The 26,223-nt window shown below is 43.0% G+C and overlaps 1 protein-coding gene across 3 annotated transcripts in view; it reads left to right on the top strand.

Annotated features, from left to right (window-relative positions):
- The window catches only part of LOC129715296 (junctional adhesion molecule A-like), a 38,240-nt gene extending 15,474 nt beyond the window's left edge, over nucleotides 1-22,766 (top strand). For 2 of the 3 annotated variants that reach the window (XM_055665156.1, XM_055665157.1), the window contains exons 2-6: nucleotides 10,204-10,333; nucleotides 12,614-12,913; nucleotides 14,256-14,525; nucleotides 19,749-19,844; nucleotides 22,426-22,766. In XM_055665156.1, coding sequence (XP_055521131.1) covers nucleotides 10,285-10,333; nucleotides 12,614-12,913; nucleotides 14,256-14,525; nucleotides 19,749-19,844; nucleotides 22,426-22,628 — 918 coding nt within the window. In that variant the 5' untranslated portion in view covers nucleotides 10,204-10,284 and the 3' untranslated portion in view covers nucleotides 22,629-22,766. The remainder of the gene's footprint in view (nucleotides 1-10,203; nucleotides 10,334-12,613; nucleotides 12,914-14,255; nucleotides 14,526-19,748; nucleotides 19,845-22,425) is intronic. The other variant, XM_055665155.1, reaches the window with a different exon arrangement.
- Nucleotides 22,767-26,223: the final 3,457 nt, after the last annotated feature.

Here is a 26,223-nt window from a genome sequence, read left to right as displayed (position 1 = left end):
GTAAAGAAAGCGAATGGCATGTTGGCTTTCATAGCAAGAGGATTTGAGTATAGGAGCAGGGAGGTTCTACTGCAGTTGTATAGGGTCTTGGTGAGACCACACCTGGAGTATTGCGTGCAGTTTTGGTCTCCAAATCTGAGGAAGGACATTATTGCCATAGAGGGAGTGCAGAGAAGGTTCACCAGACTTATTCCTGGGATGTCAGGACTGTCTTATGAAGAAAGACTGGATAGACTTGGTTTATACTCTCTAGAGTTTAGGAGATTGAGAGGGGATCTTATAGAAACTTACAAAATTCTTAAGTGGTTGGACAGGCTAGATGCAGGAAGATTGTTTCCGATGTTGGGGAAGTCCAGGACAAGGGGTCACAGCTTAAGGATAAGGGGGAAATCCTTTAAAAAACCGAGATGAGGAGAACTTTTTTTCACACAGAGAGTGGTGAATCTCTGGAACTCTCTGCCACAGAGGGTAGTTGAGGCCAGTTCATTGGCTATATTTAAGAGGGAGTTAGATGTGGCCCTTGTGGCCAAGGGGATCAGAGGGTATGGAGAAAAGGCAGGTACGGGATACTGAGTTGGATGATCAGCCATGATCATATTAAATGGCGGTGCAGGCTCGAAGGGCCGAATGGCCTACTCCTGCACCTAATTTCTATGTTTCTATTAGCTACTCTCCAATCCACAGGAACTGATCATGAATCTATTGAACATTGGAAAATTATCACCAATGTGTCTACAAATTCTAGAGCCACTTCCTTAAGTACCCTGGTATGCAGCCCATCAGGCCCTGGGGATTTATTAGCCTTAATTCCCATCGGTCTACCCAACACCATTTCCCGCCTAATGTGGATTTCCTTCAGTTCCTCCGTCACCCCAGATCCTCTGGCCACTAGTACATCAGGAAATTGTTTGTGTCTTCCTTAGTGAAGACGGATCCAAGACGGACATTTCCCAGCTGTGCGACTATAATCCACTGTAGGATCTCTACAGTTCATCCCAAAGCAACCCTGGCCTCTCCCTATAACTGATATTACTTTGTACCATCAATCCCTCCAGCATCTTTATCTCTGTTTCTCTTCACACAAACACAGTCTGATCTACTGAGTATTTCCATCATCTTCTGTTTTTACTTTGTGTCTCCTCTCTCCCATTTTTCTTTTCCCAGTGTGAATGAAAAGTCATTAACTTGAACTGTTAACTGTTTCTCTGCCTGACCCGCTGAGTGTCGCCACATTTTTTTTTTTATAATGCAATAACGTGCAAAATGCATATGTAGCGGCAGATTTTTCATATCTTTCAGGTAATTAGCACCCTAGCCGCTAATTGTATGACAATGGATAAGGGGAATATCTTCGGTACACGTGCAAGCTGCCTCAGAGACCTTCAGAGTTTCTCCATTCATAAATCTTCAACACACAGTCTTTTGATGAATATTATCTTTATTGTAGATATAAAGCAAGTAAGATACATCCAAGGTTTTTCCGACTTGTTACGCGAATCTTCTTCGAACTCCAGCTCATTACTTCTGATATTAGAAAGCTCCTCGTGTCTCCGTAACAATGACATGCCTTAACCATATAATAATATAACCATATAACAATTACAGCACGGAAACAGGCCATCTCGGCCCTTCTAGTCCGTGCCGAACACATAATCTCCCCTAGTCCCATATACCTGCGCTCAGACCATAACCCTCCATTCCCTTCCCATCCATATAACTATCTAATTTATTTTTAAATGATAAAAACGAACCTGCCTCCACCACCTTCACTGGAAGCTCATTCCACACAGCTACCACTCTCTGAGTAAAGAAGTTCCCCCTCATGTTACCCCTAAACTTCAGTCCCTTAATTCTCATGTCATGTCCCCTTGTTTGAATCTTCCCTACTCTCAGTGGGTAAAGCTTTTCCATGTCAACTCTGTCTATCCCTCTCATCATTTTAAAAACCTCTATCAAGTCCCCCCTTAACCTTCTGCGCTCCAAAGAATAAAGCCCTAACTTGTTCAACCTTTCTCTGTAACTTAGTTGCTGAAACCCAGGCAACATTCTAGTAAATCTCCTCTGTACTCTCTCTTGTTGACATGCTCAACATTGTCGAAGGATTAACCTTCTCCCTCGTCTCTCCAAAACGAATCTAAAAAACTAAACTTCTGCACAAGCAGTTAAGCTGCAAAGACACGTCATAAATCCTACCCACATTATAACGGGCAGTCTAAAATTTAAAGACACATGCCATCCACAATGACATGCAAAACAGGCCAAATGGCCACTACAGCGTAGTTACCAGTGGGAATTATGCTCAATGAAGCATTCACATATTATTTCTGTTTCAAATGAAGTCACAAACTAAACATATTCACCAATCAAGACATGATATATACCACAATGACATGCAGCAACATTACAATACAGTATCTCAACTCTTTTTACACGTTGCAATGAATGCAATTTCTATTATTTCTTTCCATTTCTAAACAAAAATGTGGTTGGATTATTCAACGTATGATCAACCTTGGTGAGACCAAGCGCAGGCTTGGCGATCGCTTCGCACAACACCTCCACTCAGTTCACAACCTGATCTCCCGGTGACTCAACACTTCAACTCCCCCTCCCATTCCGAATCCGACCGTTCTGTCCTGGGCCTCCTCCATGGCCAGAGTGAGGCCCACCGCATATTGGAGGAACAGCAACACCTCATATTTGCTCGGGTAGTTTACACCCCAGCGGTATGAACATTGGCTTCTCTAATTTCAGGTAGTCCTTGCTTTCTCCCTCCTTCCCCACCCATTCCCAGCTCTCCCACAGCCTACTGTCTCCGCCTCTTCCTTTAATTTTCGTGTGTGTCCCCAACATCAATCTGCAGAAGGGTCTTGACCCGAAATGTCCTTAATTCCATCGCTCCATAGATGCTGCCTTACCCGCTGATTTCCTCCAGCTCTTTTGTCTACCAATGGGATCCCACCACTGGCCACATCTTCCCATCTACTCCCCTGTTGGCTTTCCGCACAGGAACAGCAGTACCTCATATTTCGCTTGGGCAGTTTACACCCCTGGTGGTATGAACATTGACTTCTTCAATTTCAGCTAGTGCCTGCTTTCTCCTCCCCTTCCAAGCTCTCCCTCAGCCCACTGTCTCCGCTTCTTCCTTTCTTCTTCCCCCCCCCCCCTCACATCAGTCTGAAGAAGGGCCTCGATCTGAAACGGAGATAAGTTAACCTACTAAGCCAATGCATCTTTGGGATGTGGGAGGAAACCCACAGGCTTGCAGGGAGAATGTGCAAATTCAACACAGACAGTGCCCGAGGGCAGGATCGAACACAGATCTCTGGCATGTGAGGTAACAAGTGTGCCATCTGTGCCGCTATATTTTGTTTTCCAACACACAAAAAATTATTCGTTGATAACTTTGGTTACTAAAAAAATGAAAGTATCCATTTTTAGTCTTAAATCTCCAATTGACGCTATGTTCCCCTTTACAGCTACTGTATGTTCAAGATTAGAGGGCAGTACATTGGCCATAAAGTTGCTGCCTAAAAGTGCCAGAGACCCTGAATTGATCATGAATATGGGTGCTGTCTGTATGGAGTTTGCTCCTTTCCCCTTTGATCACATGGGTTTTCTCCAGGTGCTCTTCTTTCCTTCCACATTCCAAAGGTGTGCAGGAACCTATTTCAGACCCAACCCAAAACGTAATATTTTCCTTTTGTCCAGAGATTCTGTCTGATCTGTTGAGATACTCCAGATTTTTGTGTCTATCTTCAGATTAAACCAGCATCTGCTGTTCCTTCCTACACACACGATACTATACGATAGAACTTTATTAGTCCCAGGAGGGAAATTGTGTGTGGGTGGGATATATATATATATATATATCTCTCACACACACACACACACACACACACACACACACACACACACACACACACACACACACACACACACACACACACACACACACACACACACACACACACACACACACACACACACACACACACACACACACACACACACACACACACACACACTTATACTAAACCAAGTGCAGACCCGTTGGGTCTGTTTCCCCAACGCGTGTTTATGGTGTGTGGGGGGGGGGGGGGGGACTGTGGCATCACGCTCACACTGACCACACCCCAAACACACGGGGGGGGGAGCGTGAGAAGAGAGGAGGGAGGGGAGATGGGGAGGAGGAAAGGGGAGCGATTGGGGAGGGAGAGGAGAGAGGGGAAGGGGAGAGAGAGGGATGGGGAAGGGAGGGGGAGGGGGAGAGGAGGGGGGGAGGGAGGGAAGGGAAGAGGGGGGGGGAGAGGGGTAGCGGGGAGTGGTGCAAGAGAGAGTGGAAGGGGGTGGGTGCGAGGGGAGGAGGGAGATGGAGAGGGGGCAAAGGGAGGAGGGGGTGGGGGGATGAGAAAGGGATGGGGAAGGGGAGAGAATGGTGGGGGAAGGGGAGAGAGAGAGAGAGGAGGGGAAGGAAGAGGGGGAAGAGTGTGGAGTGAGGGTGAGGGGGAGAGTGGTAGGGGGAAGAATGGGGAGGGAAGAGTGGTGAGGGAAAGAGTGGGGGTCAGAAGGGTAGGGGGAGAGGTGGGAGGAGAGAGGGTTGGGGTGGGGAGGGAGAGGGGAGAGAGGGGGAAAGGGAGGAGGAGAGAGGGGTGGGAGAGAGGGGAGGATGGAGGGGAGGGAGGAGGGGGAAGAGTGAGGGATAGGGGAAGAGAGGGGAGGGAGGGCTAGGGGATGGAGATGGGGAGGGGTGAGGGAGATAAGTGCAAGAATGTGGAGGGAAGGGGAGAGGTGTCGGGAGTGGTGGAAGTGGGGTAGGGGGAGTGGTGGAAGAGGGAAAGAGGGGTAGGTGAAGGGGGTGGGAGGATGGGGAGAGGAGGGGGGGGATGGAGGGAGAGGGGGTGGGGGAAAGGAGAGAATTGGAAGAGTACAGAGGGGTAGGGGGAATGGGGCAGGGATAGAGAGGGAAGAGGGAGGGCGGGGAGAGAGGGATGGGGGGGTGGGAGGAGGAGGAGGGAGGGTGAGGGGAGAAGAGGGTGAGGAGGGAGATGGAGAGGGGGTGGGGGGAGAATGGGGGAGGGGGGGGGAGGAGAGAGGGGAGGGGGGGGATGGGAGAGAGAGAGTGTGTGGGGAGGTAGGGGGAGAGGGGAAAGAGTGGGGAGGGGTAGGGGCAGTCCATCTATTCCCTATCACCCCCAATCCTCTTTTCTCTATTCCCACACAGGTGATCACGCGTGTCGACACAGGCTGCGGGTGTGGGGGGGATGGGGGGGGGGGGAGGGGGGGGGCTGGGGCTAGTGCTGGTGCAAAGGCATATGTAAATGAGATCCATTCCTATTGCACATCTGTGAGGGATGGCATTGTGACATCACATGATGGAACGTTCACCAACATTCTATGGGTGAGAGCTGTTTTTTTTTTAACATTTTGACATTTTGGGGGTGGGATTTTATTTTTAAAATGTGGACTTAAACACGACAAAATAATGAGGAGTGTAAAAGTGAAATCTCTACCGAAATGGAAAAAATGACGAGATTTGAGCATGGAGTGTTGGCGGACCAAGGGGAGATTATGTGTTCGGCACGGACTAGAAGGGTCGAGATGGCCTGTTTCCGTGTTGTAATTGTTATATGGTTATATGGTTAATCAAAGGGCTATAATCTAATGATAGGATAATGAAATTCTTGCTTGCTGCAGCACAACAGAATATGTGAACATAATACAGAACAGGAGATAAAAGTTCAGTGTGTTTATATATATATATATGGTCTATGGTATATAAACACACTGAACTTTTATCTCCTGTTCTGTATTATGATATCTCCTGTTCTATATATATATATATATATGTAAACATAATACAGAACAGGAGATAAAAGTTCAGTGTCCTTATATACCATAGACCATATATATATACACACACACACACACAGGCTGTTATTGTTCAGCCCTCCACCACCTTCAAATATATTTAAATACCATTTAGAATATTTATGGAGGACCAGGAAACCAGAAGCAAGAGTTACTCCAGGGAGTTACTCCGGATCCAGGGTCAGGGAGTGATTTTGGTTTTCAGCAGTCGCAGCGAGGGGGGAGGATGTGTTGGCCGTAGCAGTGCGCTTGTGCAAGGCGGCCTGTCGTGCCGGCGGATGAGGAGCGAGCGGAGAACGGAGACCTGGCGGCCCAGACACGGATACGGATGGCGGGCGTAGACGGAGAGTGACAGAGAGAGAGAGAGATAGAGTGGGGGGGCCGCCCAGAGTTGAACGGCAGGTGTCCTGGGCAGGTACCATACATGGTAAATGGTAGGGAATTGAAGAATACATGGTAAATGGTAGGGAATTGAAGAATGTAGGTGAACAGAGGGATCTGGGAATAACTGTGCACAGTTCCCTGAAAGTGGAATCTCATGTAAATAGGGTGGTAAAGAAAGCTTTTGGTGTGCTGGCCTTTATAAATCAGAGCATTGAGTATAGAAGTTGGGATGTAATGTTAAAATTGTACAAGGCATTGGTGAGGCCAATTCTGGAGTATGGTGTACTAATTATAGGAAGGATGTCAACAAAATAGAGAGAGTACAGAGGAGATTTACTAGAATGTTGCCTGGGTTTCAGCAACTAAGTTACAGAGAAAGGTTGAACAAGTTAGGGCTTTATTCTTTGGAGCGCAGAAGGTTAAGGGGGGACTTGATAGAGGTTTTTAAAATGATGAGAGGGATAGACAGAGTTGACGTGGAAAAGCTTTTCCCACTGAGAGTAGGGAAGATTCAAACAAGGGGACATGACTTGAGAATTAAGGGACTGAAGTTTAGGGGTAACATGAGGGGGAACTTCTTTACTCAGAGAGTGGTAGCTGTGTGGAATGAGCTTCCAGTGAAGGTGGTGGAGGCAGGTTCGTTTTTATCATTTAAAAATAAATTGGATAGTTATATGGATGGGAAGGGAATGGAGGGTTATGGTCTGAGCGCAGGTATATGGGACTAGGGGAGATTATGTGTTCGGCACGGACTAGAAGGGTCGAGATGGCCTGTTTCCGTGCTGTAATTGTTATATGGTTATATGGTCCTGCCTGGGCCGGAGGCAGCCTAGTTTCAGCCTATGAAGCCGAGTGCTAAAACCGGCTCTACGAGGCCCTCCTAGATATCGAGGCCCTAAGCTTAAGCTTATCAAGCATATACATAAATCTGGCCCTGGGAGGCATGGGCTACTAATAAGCAGCTGGGATCAAGTGTATCACTGGAAGGAGTTTTGGGAAGTTAGGAGCAAGCTTAACTAGCAAATCAGGAAGGCAAAAATGGGACACGAGGTAGCTCTAGTAGACAGCATTAAGGATAATCCCCAGAGATTTTACAAGTACAAAAATGGAAAAAAGGGTAACCAGTGAGAGAGCGAGTGGGGCCCCTCAGGAATCAAAGTGGTCAACTCTCTGTTGAGCCGCAGGAGATGGACAAGGTCCTCAATGAGTATTTCTCCTCTGTTTTTACCATGGAGAAAGACAGGAAGACTGAGGAACTTGAGGAAGTTAATGGAAATGCCTCGAGAACAGTCAGTGTTTCAATCAAAGAGGAGCTGAAGGTCCTGACTTGTATGAAGGTGGATAAATATCCAGATCAGATATATCCAGGGCCTGATCAGGGCACTGTGGGAAGCTGGAGGGAAAATTACGGGAGCCCGGGCTGAAATTTATAAGTCATCATTAAATACAGGAGAGGTGCCGGAAGACTGGAGGGTGACAAATGTTGTGCCTCTATTCAAGAAGAGCTGCAGGAAAACGGCTGGGAACTATAGGCCAGTGAGCTTAATATAGCAATGTTACAAAATTTTGAGATTTTAAAAATCAAGTCTGCAATTTATCCCATCAGATAAAGCATAACAATAAGTTTAATTTGACACCAAATTCACTTTCATATCTCAAGTATTAAAAAAGTTATGGCCATTTCCATACTCGGAAATTAGCATCTTGTTCCCTATTGATTTTCAATGGACATTACAAAAAAGCTGTGATCTTGGATAGTCAAACGCCCATTTCTTAAGGAAAGATTAACATTTTTAAATAGCCTAAATGTCCAAATAATATTCACAAATAATTCACAATATAACATGATTTTTATATCTAATTTACATTAATTTATAGGCCAAATGGAAGGAATTTAGTGTTCAATTGCTGTAAATAAATGCCCATTTAAATCGGCTTTCTAGTGGGTTCATGTGAACGCACTGGTTTAGAACGTTCACATCGCGCTGGATTAGTGCCCTCAAATGCCGCGAAAAATACTGCGGGATATAAAAAGCCCAAAATGAACTACTCGCTATAGATAACTTGATATACAGGGGGTTATATATATGCCCCATTTAATGTAAAAATAAGGTACATACCTTTAATTGTTTGCTTTATAAAACCCTGGGGCTGCGAGAGGTTGCGGAATGAGAGAGTAATTTTAAAACTGTTATAACTATATTATCGAGGCCTATAAAACTAATAATACCTTTTGCGACCGGGTCTTGCAGCGATTTTTCGTTAACGATTTACTAGGCTGAACATCTGCGATTAGAACAGCCTAATAAAAATCGCGTTTTAAACCCGCCCCCTCCAAACAGCGCCAAAATCGCGGACATGGCTGTGGGCAGATTCCCAATGACGATTCAGGTAGGTTTTGTAACATACCTACTTAATATCTGTATTTGGAAAGTTTCTGGCGAGTATTATGAGGGATAGGCTACACATGCATTTAGATGAACTAGGGATAGTCAGCATGGTTTTGTTCAAATGCAGTTGATGCAGATGGAGATGTAGTCCTTGCACCTCCACCTTTATCCTTTGTCTCCTTTACCACACTAGTATTTGCCGTATCTTATGGGCTCTAATCTTTTCAACCAGTCTTCCGTGTGTGGGTCCTTGTTGAAGGCCTTGCAGAAGCCCATGTAAATCATATCAGCAGCACTGCCCCCTCATCAATAAACCAGTCCCGCCCAAAACACCATCACCCCATTCCCTCCACATATGCCTAGCAATGTTACAAAATTTTGAGATTTTAAAAATCAAGTCTGCAATTTATCCCATCAGATAAAGCATAAAAAGAAGTTTAATTTGACACATAATTCATTTCATATCTCAAGTATTTAAAAAGTTATGGCCATTTTCATACATATTAGCATCTTGTTCCCTATTGATTTTCTATGGACATAACAAAAAAGCTGTGATCGTGGACAGTCAAAAGCCCATAACTTTCTTTAAAATTAAGAGAACTGAATGAAATTTTCAGTTATCATAAATTGAAGCATTCAGAAACAAATATAAAATAATCTTACTTGGATAACCTGAAATTAAAGCATATAATTAGTTGGTTACCCAATTGTAGCTAATTTCAAACTTAAGTTACTAGATCTAAACATCTATCAATTTCTTAATAAATGATTAACATTTTTAAATAGCCTAAGTGTCTAAATAATATTCATAAATAATTCACAATAAAACATGATTTTTAAATCTCATTTACATTAATTTATAGGTCAAATGGAAGGAATTTAGTGTTCAATTGCTGTAAATTAAAGTCAATTTAAATCGGCTTTCTAGTGGGATCCTGTGAACGCGCTGGTTTAGAATGTTCACATTGCGCTAGATTTGTGCCTTCAAATGCCCAGAAAAATACTGCGGGATATAATGGGGCCCAAATTAGCTACTCGCAACATTAAACTTTGTATAAAAGGATCTTAAGAAGCCCTTTTTTAACGTAAAAATAAACAGCCTACCTTCTGTTGTTCCCTGTATGAGATCCGACCCGTTGTCGGCGGTCGGGGGTTTAGAGGTTAATTTTTAACCTACTATAACAAGTAAAGAAAGCCCATAAACTAAAAATAGCTCTACGGAATCTTCCAGTGGAATTTTCGTTAATAATGGCTGAAAGGCTAGGCTGAAAAACCTCGATTTGAACAGCCTAGGGAAATCGCGTTTTAAACCCCCCCCCCCCCCCCCCCCCCCCCCCCCCCCCCCCCCCCCCCACCCCCCCCCCCCCCCCCCCCCCCCCCCCCCCCCCCCCTCCAAACAGCGCCAAAATCACGCACACGGGCTGGGACAGATTTTCAGCGATGCTTCAGGTAAGCTTTGCAACATACCTAATATGCCCGACCCTCTGAGTTCCTCTCATCTAAATATTAATTATAATGTGTGCAATGTATGATATATTGCTCCGTTTCCTTCTCTCAGTTCTCAGATGAAGTTACCAGGCTACCTTTGTGACCCTATTCCGTTATTTGAATAAGCTGACAGCACCAGCTCCTCTACATAATGATGATCTTCGGCTACTCTATCCTCCTTCTCAGCAACAGAGTTTCAGGTAAAATTACTTCTGAGTCTCTAAGTAGGCGGTGACTGCAATCTGGCTCAAGACTGTTCAAGTTGGGGGGCGGGGGAATGCATTCGTAGAAATATAATTCTAAATTACAAACTTCTATCAGGTATTCCCTCAGCTGCGAAAAACCAGAGAAAAAAATTGACTTTACTACCTGGTAGTATGCTTTCTACTGTGCATCTGTAGACGATGATAAGAGTTATTGGAGATAGACTGGACTTGTCCTTTGTTGTCCCAACAGGAACAATTGTTGGTGATATTTAGTTTAGTTTAGTTTAGAGATATAGGACGGAAACAGGCCCTTCGGCACACCGAGTCCACGCAGACCAGCAATCCCCGTGCATTAACACTTTCCAGCACAAACTAGGGACAATTTACATTTATACCCAGCTAATTAACCTACAAACCTGTGAGCCTTTGCAGTGTGAGGGGAAACTGAAGATCATGAGAAAACCCCCTACGGGGAGAATGTACAAGCACCGTACGGATAGCAGCCATAGTCAGGATCATACCCAGGTCTCTGGCGCTATAAGGCAGCAAATCCACCACTGTGCCACCATGCTGGCCTTTACACCCAGGAAGATGAAGTTTCAACCATTTCCACTTCAGCACCATTGATGCTGATTGGGCATGTTCTTCCTGAAGTCAAACATAGAAACATAGAAATTAGGTGCAGGAGTAGGCCATTCGGCCCTTCGAGCCTGCACTGCCATTCAATATGATCATGGCTGATCATCCAACTCAATATCCCGTACTTGCCTTCTCTCCATACCCTCTGATCCCCTTAGCCACAAGGGCCACATCTAACTCCCTCTTAAATATAGCCAATGAACTGGCCTCGACTACTCTCTGTGGCAGAGAGTTCCAGAGATTCACCACTCTCTGTGTGAAAAAAGTTCTTCTCATCTCAGTTTTAAAGGATTTCCCCCTTATCCTTAAGCTGTGACCCCTTGTCCTGGACTTCCCCAACATCGGGAGCAATCTTCCTGCATCTACCCTTAAGAATTTTGTAAGTTTCTATAAGATCCCCTCTCAATCTCCTAAATTCTAGAGAGTATAAACCAAGTCTATCCAGTCTTTCTTCATAAGACAGTCCTGATATCCCAGGAATCAGTCTGGTGAACCTTCTCTGCACTCCCTCTATGGCAATAATGTCCTTCCTCAGATTTGGAGACCAAAACTGTACGCAATACTCCAGGTGTGGTCTCACCAAGACCCTGTACAACTGCAGTAGAACCTCCCTGCTCCTATACTCAAATCCTTTTGCTATGAAAGCTAACATACCATTCGCTTTCTTCACTGCCTGCTGCACCTGCATGCCTACTTTCAATGACTGGTGTACCATGACACCCAGGTCTCGCTGCATCTCCCCTTTTCCTAGTTGGCCACCATTTAGATAATAGTCTGCTTTCCTGTTTTTGCCACCAAAATGCATAACCTCACATTTATCAATAACTAGCTCTTTTGCCTTGTTAACTCTGAGGGAGAGGATGTTGTCAAAAACCATGCCCCACACATCTCTTTTAAACTTTGCCCCCCCTCACCTTAAAGTTAAGTCCTCTAGTCTTTGACATTTCCACCTGGGGAAAAAAAGGTTCTGACTGTCTGCCCTATCAATGCCTCCCACTATTTAAGATACTTCAATCAGCTTCTAATGCGCCAAAGAAAATAATCTAAGTTTGTCCAATATTGTCTGATAGCTAATACTCTCTAATCCAGTCACCATTGTGGTAAATCTCTTCTGCACTCCCTCGAAAACCTCCATAATCTTCCTGTGCAAGGTGCGACTAGAACTGTATTAAATACTCCAAATGTGGACTGACAATGGTTTTATAAAGTTGCAAGCTGACTTCATGACTCTTATACTCAATGCACCAACCAATGTGGAAGCATACTATACACTTTCTCTACTGTTAGTACTGTGTGGTAGCTAAGGTAAACACTGTACATCCATGTGTGTGATGTGTTCATCTATCTCAGATGCGGCACAAAACCCTGGGGTAACTCAAGGGCTCAGACTGCATCACTGGGGAAAGGAATAGGTGATGTTTCGGGTCGAGACCCTGCTTCAGACTCTGGAATCTTCAGGAGTCTGAAGAAGGGTCTTGTCCCGAAATGTCACCTATTCCTTTTCTCCAGAGATGCTGTCTCACTCGCTGAGTTACTCCAGCTTTTTGTGTCAATCTTCGGTTTAAACCAGCATCTACAGTTCCTTCCTACATATCTCAGGTGTGATACTGTTTGAATTAATTCATTGTTTTACAGCTCAGTGGACAAGTGACAGGATGCTGGCTGCCACAGGCTCCTCTATTCCATTCCCCGGAACTGATAAGGAATTTAAAAATGTCCACTGGGACCTCTCGGTTTCCAACCAGAATCAACACGTTCTGGACATGCAAGAAGGAAATATCATCATATATGAAAACTACAAGAATCGAATTCAAGTTAACAGTTCAGATGGATCCTTTCAATTAAAAGATGTTGGTAAAGCAGACAGTGGCCGCTATAAAATGACGGTGGACTTAGACCAACCGAGGACCAGATTTCTAACTCTTGAAGTCATTGGTAAGTAACCAGAGGGTTTGTAATTATTTGAATGAAATGGTGACAGTGTGCTGAGTCGACATTTTCCAAGCATGATTTTTTTTTTCCTGTATTAATTGCCTTGAAGCTCAATTATTGTAAGTTGAGTTTGGTTCATAGAAACAGGCACTTTGGCACCGAGACCGCATCGGCCAGTGATTCCATTAACACTACCCTGCACACACTGGGGACAATTTTAGATTTACGCCAAAACAAATCAACTACAAACCTGTCCATATCTTGTGTGTGAGAAGAAACCAAAGATCTCTGAGAAAACCCACGGGGAGAAGGTGCAGGTCCCGGGGAGAACTAGCACCCATAGTCAAGATCAAACCCGGGTCTCTGGCACTGTAAGGCAGTAGCTCTACCGCTACGCACCGTACTGCCCTTCCTGATCTGAAGCAATGTTGCATGTGACAGAAAAACAAAATGTAATAAATATTTGTGCTTGATCCCAAATATCTGTGGGTAAGCCTTGCTTTCTCACCACCACGCATTTCCACTCTCAATTTTGCCATCTTTTCTCACACCAACTCAGCATCCAGTTCAGATCCGTTTAGTTTATTGTAACGTGTACTGAGGTACAGTGAAAAGCTTTTGTTGCGTGCTAACCAGTTAGCGGGAAGACAAAATATGATTACAATCCAGCCATCCACAGTGTACAGATACATATAACCATATAACCATATAACAATTACAGCATGGAAACAGGCCATCTCGACCCTTCTAGTCCGTGCCGAACACATAATCTCCCCTAGTCCCATATACCTGCGCTCAGACCATAACCCTCCATTCCCTTCCCATCCATATAACTATCCAATTTATTTTTAAATGATAAAAACGAACCTGCCTCCACCACCTTCACTGGAAGCTCATTCCACACAGCTACCACTCTCTGAGTAAAGAAGTTCCCCCTCATGTTACCCCTAAACTTCAGTCCCTTAATTCTCATGTCATGTCCCCTTGTTTGAATCTTCCCTACTCTCAGTGGGAAAAGCTTTTCCACGTCAACTCTGTCTATCCCTCTCATCATTTTAAAAAACCTCTATCGTCCCCCCTTAACCTTCTGCGCTCCAAAGAATAAAGCCCTAACTTGTTCAACCTTTCTCTGTAACTTAGTTGCTGAAACCCAGGCAACATTCTAGTAAACCTCTACCTCCTCAGAAGGCAAAGGAACGTGGTTTGGGTGTTGTGGGTCTCTGATGATGCCGGCTGTCATTTTGAGGCAGCGACTGTTGTTGATCCCTTTCATAAATCTGGAATTACTTTTGTATACTTGAGGTCTAAAAAAGGTTCTTGGCTCATTGACTCTGTTGTTCTCCAGATCCTCTCTCCACACCATCCATCTCCTGTGAATACAACCCTGAGAACCACATGGCTGTGCTGAACTGGACGGTGCAGAGAGGGAGAGCGACTTCCATTCTGTGGAGCAGAGAAGGAGTTGTCCTCCCAGTGAGTCCATGGCAGTCCCTGTCTGATGGGAATGTAACGTTTATCATTTGGAACGCAGAGAAATCAGACTCTGGCAATTACACGTGTAGCGTGGAAAACCAAGTCAGTCGAACCAACATCACCTACCAGCTGGCCATCGAGGGTAAGTCTGTCACGGTTTTGGCAAATGTCCATTTGACCCACATTGTTGAAGCTGCACAAGAAGCAGCGGTAGAGTTGCTGCCTCACAGCTCGCACGGCGTCAGAGACCCAGGTTCAATCCTGGCTACGGACCATATTAAATCTATATTACTAAAACTCTGATCTTGGCCGCTTTTGGTCCGCTGTGCTGCGATTTCCGACAGAATGCCGCCACCTACGGCCGTCATTTTTGGCCACCTCCGCCTTCCGGGTTCCGGAGGATCTTTCCCATCGATGAAAAATCAGAGAGATATTAACGTTTCTAAAAAATTCCCCATTCTCTCTGCTGGTGGCAGGGGGAGGGACTATAAAACCCGGAAGTGTAGTGCCTCACTCAGTCTCTGACAGACCAAGGAAGTGAGAGGGTCATGGCTTACTGAGATGCGAATAACACTGAACGCACATCTACTCCACGGTGAGTCCCCTCGATGCGGCTCTAAAGTGGCTGCAGCCCAATTGTTTGCTTCACCTTTTTAAAATCTTTGTGTTCACAAAATGAATTTTGGTTGTCGGGTGGCTGCAGCCCAATTGTTTACCTCGCCTTTTTAAAAGGTTTGTGTTTACAAAATGGACCTTCGACCCACAACACCCATACTAGCGCAATTGAAAGCCCCCCCCCCCCTCCATCTGGCGTGCAATATTGGAATTGGTGCAGGGGTGGAATATTGCGTTGGTGACCAGCCCTCCTGTGTGATGCTGGGACCCAACGGGTCCCACTTTGTCTAGTAATACAAGATAGAAACATAGAAAATAGGTGCAGGAGTAGGCCATTCGGCCCTTTGAGCATGCACTGCCATTTGATATGATCATGGCTGATCATCCAACTCGGTATCCCATCCCTGCCTTCTCTCCATACCCCCTGATCCCTTTAGCCACAAGGGCCACATCGAACTCCCTCTTAAATATAGCCAATGAACTGGCCTCAACTACCTTCTGTGGCAGAGAATTCCACAGATTCACCACTCTCTCTGTAAAAAATGATTTTCTCATCTCGGTCCTAAAAGACTTCCCTCTTATTCCTTAAACTGTGACCCCTAGTTCTGGACTTCCACAACATCGGAAATAATCTTCCTGCATCTAGCCTGTCCAACCTCTTAAGAATTTTGTAAGTTTCTATAAGATCCCCCCTCAATCTTCTAAATTCTAGCGTGTACAAGCTGAGTCTATCCAGTGTTTCTTCATATGAAAGCCTTGCCATGCCAGGAATCAGTCCGGTAAACCTTCTCTGTGCTCCCTCTATGGCAAGAATGTCTTTCCTCAGATTAGGAGACCAAAACTGTACGCAATACTCCAGGTGTGGTCACACCAAGACCCTGTACAACTGCAGTAGAACCTCCCTACTCTTATACTCTAATCCTTTTGCTATGAATGCTAACATACCATTTGCTTTCTTCACTGCCTGCTGCACCTGCATGCCTACTTTCAATGACTGGTGTACCATGACACTCAGGTCTCGTTGCATCTCCCCTTTTCCTACTCGGCCACCATTCAGATAATAGTCTACTTTCCTGTTTTTGCTACCAAAGTGGATAACCTCACATTTATCCACATTATACTGCATCTGCCATGCATTTGCCCACTCACCCAACCTATCTAAGTCACCTTGCAGCCTCCTAGCATCCTCCTAACAGCTAACACTGCCCCCCAGCTTCGTGTCATCTGCAAACCTGGAGATGTTGCCTTCAATTCCCTCATCCAGATCATTAATATATATTGTAAATAGCTGGGGGCCCAGCACTGAGCCTTGCGGTACCCCACTAGTCACTGCCTGCCATTCTGAAAAGGACCCGTTTACTCCTACTCTGCTTCCTGTTTGCCAGCCAGTTCTCTATCCACATCAATACTGAACCCCAATACAGTGTGCTTTAAGTTTGCATAATCTCTTAAGTGGGACCTAGTCGAAAGTCTTCTGAAAGTCCAGATATAACACATTCACTGGTTCTCCCTTATCCACTCTCCTAGTTACATCCTCGAAAAATTCTATAAGATTCGTCAGACATGATTTCCCTTTCATAAATGCATTTCGTTGTCTCTGTACTGTACACTGACAATGACAATTAAAATTGAATCTGAATCTGAATCTGAATAAATCCATGCTGACTTTGTCCAATGAATTCACCACTTTCCAAATGTGCTGCTATCCCATCTTTAATAACTGACTCCAGAATTTTCCCCACTACCGATGTTAGACTAACTGGTCTGTAATTCCCCGTTTTCTCTCTCCCTCACTTTTTAAACACAAAAAGCTGGAGTAACTCAGCGGATCAGACAGCATCTCTGAAGAAAAGGATTCAGGTCGAGACACTTCTTCAGACTGAGAGTCAGGGGAAAGGTGTTCCTTAATCATCTGTAAGGAGTTTGTACATTCTCCCCGTGACCTGCAAGGATTTCTTCCCACACTCTAGATGTACATGTTTGTAGTTTGATTGGATTGGTATCAAAGTTAAAAAATAAATCTCTAGTGTAGGATAGTGTTAATGTGCAGGGATCGATGGTCGGTGCATACTCGATGGTTGAAGAGCCTGTTTCTGCGTAGTATATCTAAACTAAACTAAATAAAACTAAAGAACCCCTCCTCACTATTGTTATTTGACTTTATCAGCATAAGATATCATTCCGTTCTCCCTAGTGTGTTTAACTTCCAGTTGCAGAGATTCAACACGGAAACATGGGCTTCTGTCCACTGAGTCTGCACCGACCAGGGATCCCCACACACTAACACTATCCTACACACGAGGGACAATTTACAATTATACCAAAGTCCATTAACCTACAAACCTCCACGTTTTTGGAGTGTCGGAGAAAACCCACGCTGGTCACGGGGAGAACGGACAAACTCCATGCTGACAAGGACCCGTAGTCCTGAACGAACCCGGGGTCTCTAGCACTGTAAGGCAGCAACTCAACCACTGCGCTATCATGCAACCCAAGTTGTGAAGGTCTATTGCCCAGATGATGGCCATTTGTCCCATGTTGATGTTTATTCTACACAAGAGTACTGTAGAGTACAGAGGAGATTTACTAGAATGTTGCCTGGGTTTCAGCAACTAAGTTACAGAGAAAGGTTGAACAAGTTAGGGCTTTATTCTTTGGAGCGCAGAAGGTTAAGGGGGGACTTGATAGAGGTTTTTAAAATGATGAGAGGGATAGACAGAGTTGACGTGGAAAAGCTTTTCCCACTGAGAGTAGGGAAGATTCAAACAAGGGGACATGACATGAGAATTAAGGGACTGAAGTTTAGGGGTAACATGAGGGGGAACTTCTTTACTCGGAGAGTGGTAGCTGTGTGGAATGAGCTTCCAGTGAAGGTGGTGGAGGCAGGTTCGTTTTTATCATTTAAAAATAAATTGGATAGTTATATGGATGGGAAGGGAATGGAGGGTTATGGTCTGAGCGCAGGTATATGGGACTAGGGGAGATTATGTGTTCGGCACGGACTAGAAGGGTCGGGATGGCCTGTTTCCGTGCTGTAATTGTTATATGGTTAGATGGTTAAGAGCCCTTCTCCACACTTGTTATCTGTCCTTATCAGCGTATGTCACTCTACACTCCCAAGTACTCTCCAGACATATAATATTTCCCTGAATTCTAATTGAAATGGATGACTATCTTATTATTAGTGTCATCGAGAGATACAGTGTGGAAACAGGCTCTTCGGCCCAACTTGGCCACCTGTCCCAGCTACACTCGTCCCACCTGCCTACGTTTGGTCCATATCCCTCCAAACTTGTCCTATCATGTACCTGTCCAACTGTCTCTTAAATGTTGGGATAGTCCCTGCCTCAACTACCTCCTCTGGCAGCTTGTTCCATACACCCACCACCCTTTGTGTGAAAAAGTTACCACTCAGATTCCTCTTAAATCTTTTCCCCTTCACCTTCAACCTGTGTCTTCTGGTCCTCGATTCACTTATTCTGGGCAGGAGACTCAATTCCTCTCATGATTTTATACACCTCTATAAGATCACCCCTCATCCTCTTGCTCTCCAAAGAATAGAGTCCCAGCCTCACCCTCTCCCTATAGCTCAGACCCAGCAGGTCACGGGGAGAACGTACAAACTCCATACAGACAGCACCCGTAGTCAGGATCAAACCCGGGTCTCCATCGCTGCAAGCTCTGTGAGCAGCAACTCTACCGCTGTGCTACCATGCATTGTGCTCCATGCACCTGCAACAATAGCCGTGGTTCACCGCTGCGAGTAGATAAGACTGCACTGAGAACTTCTGAAACATAGAAACATAGAAATTAGGTGCAGGAGTAGGCCATTCGGCCCTTCGAGCCTGCACCGCCATTCAATATGATCATGGCTGATCATCCAACTCAGTATCCCGTACCTGCCTTCTCTCCATACCCCCTGATCCCCTTAGCCACAAGGGCCACATCTAACTCCCTCTTAAATATAGCCAATGAACTGGCCTCAACTACCCTCTGTGGCAGAGAGTTCCAGAGATTCACCACTCTCTGTGTGAAAAAAGTTCTTCTCATCTCGGTTTTAAAGGATTTCCCCCTTATCCTTAAGCTGTGACCCCTTGTCCTGGACTTCCCTAACATCGGGAACAATCTTCCTGCATCTAGCCTGCCCAACCCCTTAAGAATTTTGTAAGTTTCTATAAGATCCCCTCTCAATCTCCTAAATTCTAGAGAGTATAAACCAAGTCTATCCAGTCTTTCTTCATAAGACAGTCCTGACATCCCAGGAATCAGTCTGGTGTACTGTCTCTGCACTCCCTCTATGGCAATAATGTCCTTCCTCGGATTTGGAGACCAAAACTGTACGCAATACTCCAGGTGTGGTCTCACCTCATGGTGAAACTTTGTCTGCGCCAGAAATGTGGCCACTCTTTGTGCATTGCCCAGGGGAAGTCTGCTGTATAATTACAGATTGTAGACCAAAATCAAAGAACTTCATTGTACCTAGATATGTGACTATTAAATATCACTGAATTGAATGAAAAACATGATACATACGAAGTCAGAGTCAGAGTCAATTTAATTGTCATTTGGACCCCTGGAGGTCCAAACGAAATGCCGTTTCTGCAGCCATACATTACACACAAATAGACCCCAGACACAACATAATTACATTTTACATAAACATCCATCACATAGCTGCAGGGAAGTCTTCTCTGCATCATGGACATTTAAATTTACAAGATGTAACCAAAGGTGATTTATTTTGTTGTAGATCATGAACCCAATCCCAGATCTCAGGATGGATTGTACCTGACCATTATCGTAGTGATCACAGTGGTTCTCGTGTTTATCTCTCTGTTGGTACTTGGTGAGTATTCATTCTCTGGTTTCCAGCCCTGCTGTACACTTTGCTACACTGTTTTCCATCTGTCTTCCAAGATGAGAGGCTCCGAATTCTGCACTCGTTACTTGAAGGTTGAGTCACAGGTAGATAATGTGGTCAAAAAGGCATTTGGCTCTTTGGCCTTTATCAGTCAAAGGATTGAGTATTGAAGTTGGTCATGTTGTAGTTGCATAAGTCCGCATTTTGAATATTGTGTTCAGTTCTGGGTACCATGTTATAGGAAAAATATTGTCAAGCTTGAAAGGGTTCAGAAAAGATTTACGAGGATGTTGCCAGGACTAGAGTGTGTGAGCTATAGGGAGAGGTTGAGTAGGCTGGGCCTCTATTCCATGGAGCGCAGGAGGATAAGGGGTTATCTTATGGAGGTGTATAAGAGGAATAGATCAGGTAGATGCACAGAGTCTTTTGCTCAGAGTAGGGGAATCGAGGAACAGAGGACATAGGTTCAAGGTGAAGGGGAAAAGATTTAAGATTTAATAAACTTTTTCACACAAAGGGTGGTAGGTGTATGGAACAAGCTGCCGCAGGAGGTGGTTGAGGCTGGGACGATCCCATCGTTTAAGAAACAGTAGGACAGGTAGATGGATAGAACAGGTTTGGAGGGATATGGACCAAGTGAAAAAGTTACTTTTATAACTACTAAACCAGGTTCGCTTCTTAATAAACAGACACCACACAAACTGTTTGGTAGACCAGTTCAAAACTTTACTTAACATCGGCCGATGGAAGGGAGCGAGAATTCCAGCTAAGTGACCAATGTAGACACTCGACTGTCCTTGGTCCACTTCTCTGAACAACAGAATTACATTGCCTTAAATAGGGTTTTTTTGTCCCCTTAGCACATTCCACAGACATTAGTCATGGTCAGAGGTAAAGGAAAAGGTTTCCACAGAATGCATCACATCAAAGGCCTTTTGTTTACATGGCCCATATACCTGCGCTCAGACCATAACCCTCCATTCCCTTCCCATCCATATAACTATCCAATTTATTTTTAAATGATAAAAACGAACCTGCCTCCACCACCTTCACTGGAAGCTCATTCCACACAGCTACCACTCTCTGAGTAAAGAAGTTCCCCCTCATGTTACCCCTAAACTTCAGTCCCTTAATTCTCATGTCATGTCCCCTTGTTTGAATCTTCCCTACTCTCAGTGGGAAAAGCTTTTCCACGTCAACTCTGTCTATCCCTCTCATCATTTTTAAAAAACCTCTATCAAGTCCCCCCTTAACCCTCTGCGCTCCAAAGAATAAAGCCCTAACTTGTTCAACCTTTCTCTGTAACTTAGTTGCTGAAACCCAGGCAACATTCTAGTAAATCTCCTCTGTACTCTCTCTATTTTGTTGACATCATTCCTATAATTAGGCGACCAAAATTGTACACCATACTCCAGAATTGGCCTCACCAATGCCTTGTACAATTTTAACATTACATCCCAACTTCTATACTCAATGCTCTGATTTATAAAGGCCAGCACACCAAAAGCTTTCTTTACCACCCTATCTACATGAGATTCCACTTTCAGGGAACTGTGCACAGTTATTCCCAGATCCCTCTGTTCACCTACATTCTTCAATTCCCTACCATTTACCATGTACGTCCTATTTTGATTTGTCCTGCTAAGATGTAGCACCTCACACTTATGAGCATTAAACTCCATCTGCCATCTTTCAGCCCACTCTTCCAACTGGCATAAATCTCTCTGTAGACTTTGAAACTCTACTTCATTACCCACAACCCCACCTATCTTAGTATCATCTGCATACTTACTAAATTAACCTACATACCTGTACGTCTTTGGAGTGTGGGAGGAAGAAAATGCACGAGGAGAACGTACAAACTCCGTCCAAACAGCAGCCCCCGTAGTCGGGATCGAACCCGTGTCTCCGGCGCTGCAAACACTGTAAGGCAGCAACTCTACCGCTGTGCCACCGCGGCTGCTCTTTGACTTGGAGCATTGTGAGCAGTTTTGGGCCCCATATCTGAGGAAGGATGTGTTGGCATTGGAGAGGGTCCAGAGGAGGTTTTCGAAAATGATCCCAGGAATGAGTGGGTTAACATATGATGAGCATTTGTCGGCAAAAGGCCTGTACTCGCTGGAGTTTAGAAGGACAAGGGGGGACCTCATTGAAATGTATTGAATAGCGAAAGGCCTGGATGGAGTGAATGTGGAGAGGATGTTTCCACCAGTGAAAGAGTTTAGAACCAGAGGGCGTAACCTCAGAATGAAAGGACTTTAGTAAGAAGATGTGGAGGAATTTCTTTAGCGAGAGAATTTGAATTGACAATAAAGTTTAGGCACTGGAGGCCAAGTCATTGGGTAGTTTTAAGGTAGATATTAAAACATTCTTGATTCATAGTGGTGTCAGGGGTTATAGGGAAAAGGCAGGAGAATGGGGTTAGGAGGGAAAGATAGATCTGTCATGATAGAATGGTGGAGTAGGCTCGATGGGCCAAATGGCCTAATTCTGCTCGCATGACTTATTGAGGCCATGTACATTTAAACCTGGGCATTTGTTAATACTGACATTATGATTCCCACAGCTTGGACTGCCTTCCCCTCTACTCACTGGGACTACAACATCAGGTACATTGGAACATCACCATCTATTCGTTCCACTCCAGTTCACGAAGTCCCAATGTTGGTCCACGTCGATATACCTTCAGCACAGCTGGAAGAAGGCACTGGGACTGGAAGGCACAGCTTCACCTTGTGCAGCAGTTCAAGATATGGCAGAGTAATATAGGAGCGACTATCCTCTCACCAATAAATTTGAATAATAAAAATTATAATAAAAATCCAATTATACATAACACAATTAGAACATGGAAACAAATAAAACAGAATTTATAACTAAGAAACCTATCTCTTTTAATACCAATAGTCAATAATCCATCGTTTAAACCATCAATCATTGACAAATCATTTATACAATGGGAAAGAATGGGAATCAAAACGCTCGAAGATCTGTATGAATTGGGGAAATTACTATCATTTCAACAACTACAACTGAAATATAATTTGAAAAATAACCAATATTTTAAATATCTTCAAATTCGTGATTATCTGAAAAAACACACAAAAGACTATCGTAATATGCCTTCCGACTTATTGGATGAAGCAATGAAGACCAAGGCGGAATCAGCTAATTTAATATCGTACCTATATAATATCATTTTAAACATAGAAATACCCACAACAGATGGAATTAGAAGAGATTGGGAACAAGAATTAGCTATAAAAATCTCAAAAGAGACCTGGGATAATCATTTACTACAGGTGCATAAATGTTCGATCAACGTACGACATACCTCTCCTGAGGTAGTCCAGAAAATGAGATTGTTTTCACCGGCAAGACACACTTTGAGGGATGTCCCGGGAGTAAGATATGGAATTTACTTTCCCGGAAAAATGAAGGTATCTTATAACGGCGTTGAACGCTCGTTTGCAGAGCCCGGAAAAGCTTTAAAGTATGCAGAGGACATCGTTAAGAAAACATCGGGGCAAGCTGCCGACAAAGAAGAAGATTGAACTTTTTACAGAGCTTTGAACTGATTAAAATGGCCAAGCTAACCAGACAATTAAAAAGCTTATCTCGTTGGAATGTGTTATTCAGAGAGCTTGGTTATATTCAACCTTGGATGAAAAGCTCAAAGTTTAACCCCTTGGCACCTGCCTGTACGGTAGTTAACCCTTTGGTACCGGCCTGTATGATGTATGGTAGTTATAGAATGGGATATTATGTAAGAATCCTGGGGGGATATATATTGGAACGTTTAGATTAGATTAAGATTGGATAATTGGAAGGACATATATACTTATATAATCGTGTATATGTTATGTTCTATATTTGTTTTGGGTTTTTTTTTACTCCTTATGTCTCTTCCTGGTAACTTTTTTTTTATTTTTTATTTTGTCTTTCGACTGGTTTGATAAACTCATATAAGAAAAGACAAAATATGAAACGGTATGTAACTTTTTATGAGGATTCACCAAGGGGGAGGAGCTCAATGTATAACAACATCACGGAGGTCGATACATTTTTTGCCATCATTGATGGCTATTCGTCCTTAAGGTATCTTCCCTTAGATACCTTAATAGCACCTTTTTTTTTAAAGCACAATCAAGATTTTTATCTGTTTAATTTTTTTGAAAGTAATTGTATATCACATTCTTTTTTTCTTTTTCTAAGGCACTTTACAAGAAGGAGATGCAATATAAATCTAATAAACCGGGATGACCACCCAAGTCCTAAAATTCTGAGGTATTTGGTTGCACCATATGATTCAGGAATATTACCCTGATTACAATGCAAGACGATAGACAAATAAAGAATGGAGGAATTACATTTTGTAGTTGGAATATAAGGGGTGCCAACGAACCAATTAAGAGGGGTAAAATTTTTGCCCAACTAAAATCGTTGAAAAGCGACATAATGTTTTTGCAGGAGACCCACATGAAACAACAAACACAAATAAGATTAAAGGCGAATTGGATAGGCCAAACATACTACTCCTCATTTACTTCTAAATCTAGGGGTACAGCTATTCTTATTAGGAAAGGTATTCCTTTTAAATTAAAGAATACTATATCAGATAAAGAGGGAAGGTATATTATAGTCTCGGGTGAAATTTATGCAACCCCACTAACTTTGATAAATATTTATGCTCCGAATTTTGACAACCCCCAATTTTTTGATAAAATTATTGATATAATATCAGAGTTTAATTACCAAAATGTGATAATAGGGGGGGACTTTAACTGTGTTTTAGATTCATATCTAGATAAATCATCAAAACAAAAGAAGAGTAATTTAAAATCTAAAACTAGCGAACTTCTAAATACATATATAAAAAATACTAATATAATAGATGTATGGAGATCTGCTAATCCAGTTGGAAGGGAATACTCGTTTTACTCTCCGGTGCATAAAACTTATTCAAGAATTGATTATTTTTTAGTGGACATGAAATTAATGCCTTATACAAACAACCCAACATACCACATTAGTGGTATCTCAGATCACTCTCCGTTGACATTCTCAGTAAAATTTGAGAGAATGCCGGGTAAAAAAATTTTTTGGAGGTTTAATACACATATTTTAAATGACGTGCAAGGCTATCAATATTTAAAACAACAAATGAAACTTTTTTTCGATACAAATGATATACCAGGTACTTCGCCTTCTTTATTATGGGAAACTTTTAAGGCATTTATGAGAGGAATTATAATTTCATATCAAAGTTTTCAAAATAAAAAGAATAAGACAGAACAATTGTTGTTAGAACAAGAAATCAGACAGTTAGAGTTGGATAATGCCAAAGATTCCACGACAGATAAACACAATAAGATAGTATTACTGAAATTTAAACTTAATCGAATTTTATCGGCAAGAGTAATAAGACTATTCCAAATTACAAAACAGGAACATTTTGAGTTTGGTGGCAAGCCACATAAACTTTTAGCTCGCCAATTGAAAAAACAAGAAAGGGAAAATACTATAACCAAAATTAAATCAGAGAAAGGCAAATTACTAATACTACCTAAAGATATTAATAATAGATTTGCCCAATTTTACCAAAACTTATATACATCTAAAATTAAAATAGAAGATAGTAAAATAAAAAAATAACTGTAATCTTCCAATACTGGACCCTTTGGAACAAGAGGAACTAGAAGCTCAAATTACAATCAAAGAAATAGGTGAAACAATAAAATCGTTGAAAAATGGTAAGACACCGGGACCAGATGGTTTTAATAATGAATTTTATAAAAAATTTCAGGAGATAACGGCCCCTTATTTATTTAATTTATACTCCCATGCTTTTAAAGAAAACAAACTACCTGAAACACTAACAGAATCAACTATTACGCTTATTCCAAAAAAAGATAAAGATTTAGAAGATCCAGGCTCGTACAGAGCTTATATCACTTTTAAATACAGATCAGAAAATTTTAGCAAAGATTTTAGCAAGTAGATTAAGCAAATATATTAGTAAACTGATAAACCCTGATCAAACGGGGTTTATACCTAAAAGATACTCATTTAATAATCTGAGACGCCTGTTTAATATAATGTACTCGCATAAAGTAGAGGAAGAAGATATATCAATTATTTCTTTGGATGCAGAGAAAGCATTTGATCAGGTAGAGTGGCAATACTTATATAAAGTACTACAAAAATTTAATATGGGAGAGAATTTTATAACATGGGTAAAATTATTATATGATAAACCGATGGCAAGAATTTTAACTAATAACATGTTATCTCAAAAATTTCAACTATCAAGGGGTAATAGGCAGGGATGTGCACTATCACCACTGCTATTTGCCCTTATGAT

This window comes from Leucoraja erinacea, unplaced genomic scaffold (assembly GCF_028641065.1).
Source record: "Leucoraja erinacea ecotype New England unplaced genomic scaffold, Leri_hhj_1 Leri_1100S, whole genome shotgun sequence".
Lineage (NCBI taxonomy): Eukaryota > Metazoa > Chordata > Chondrichthyes > Rajiformes > Rajidae > Leucoraja > Leucoraja erinaceus.
This window is presented reverse-complemented; position numbering and strand designations above follow the sequence as displayed.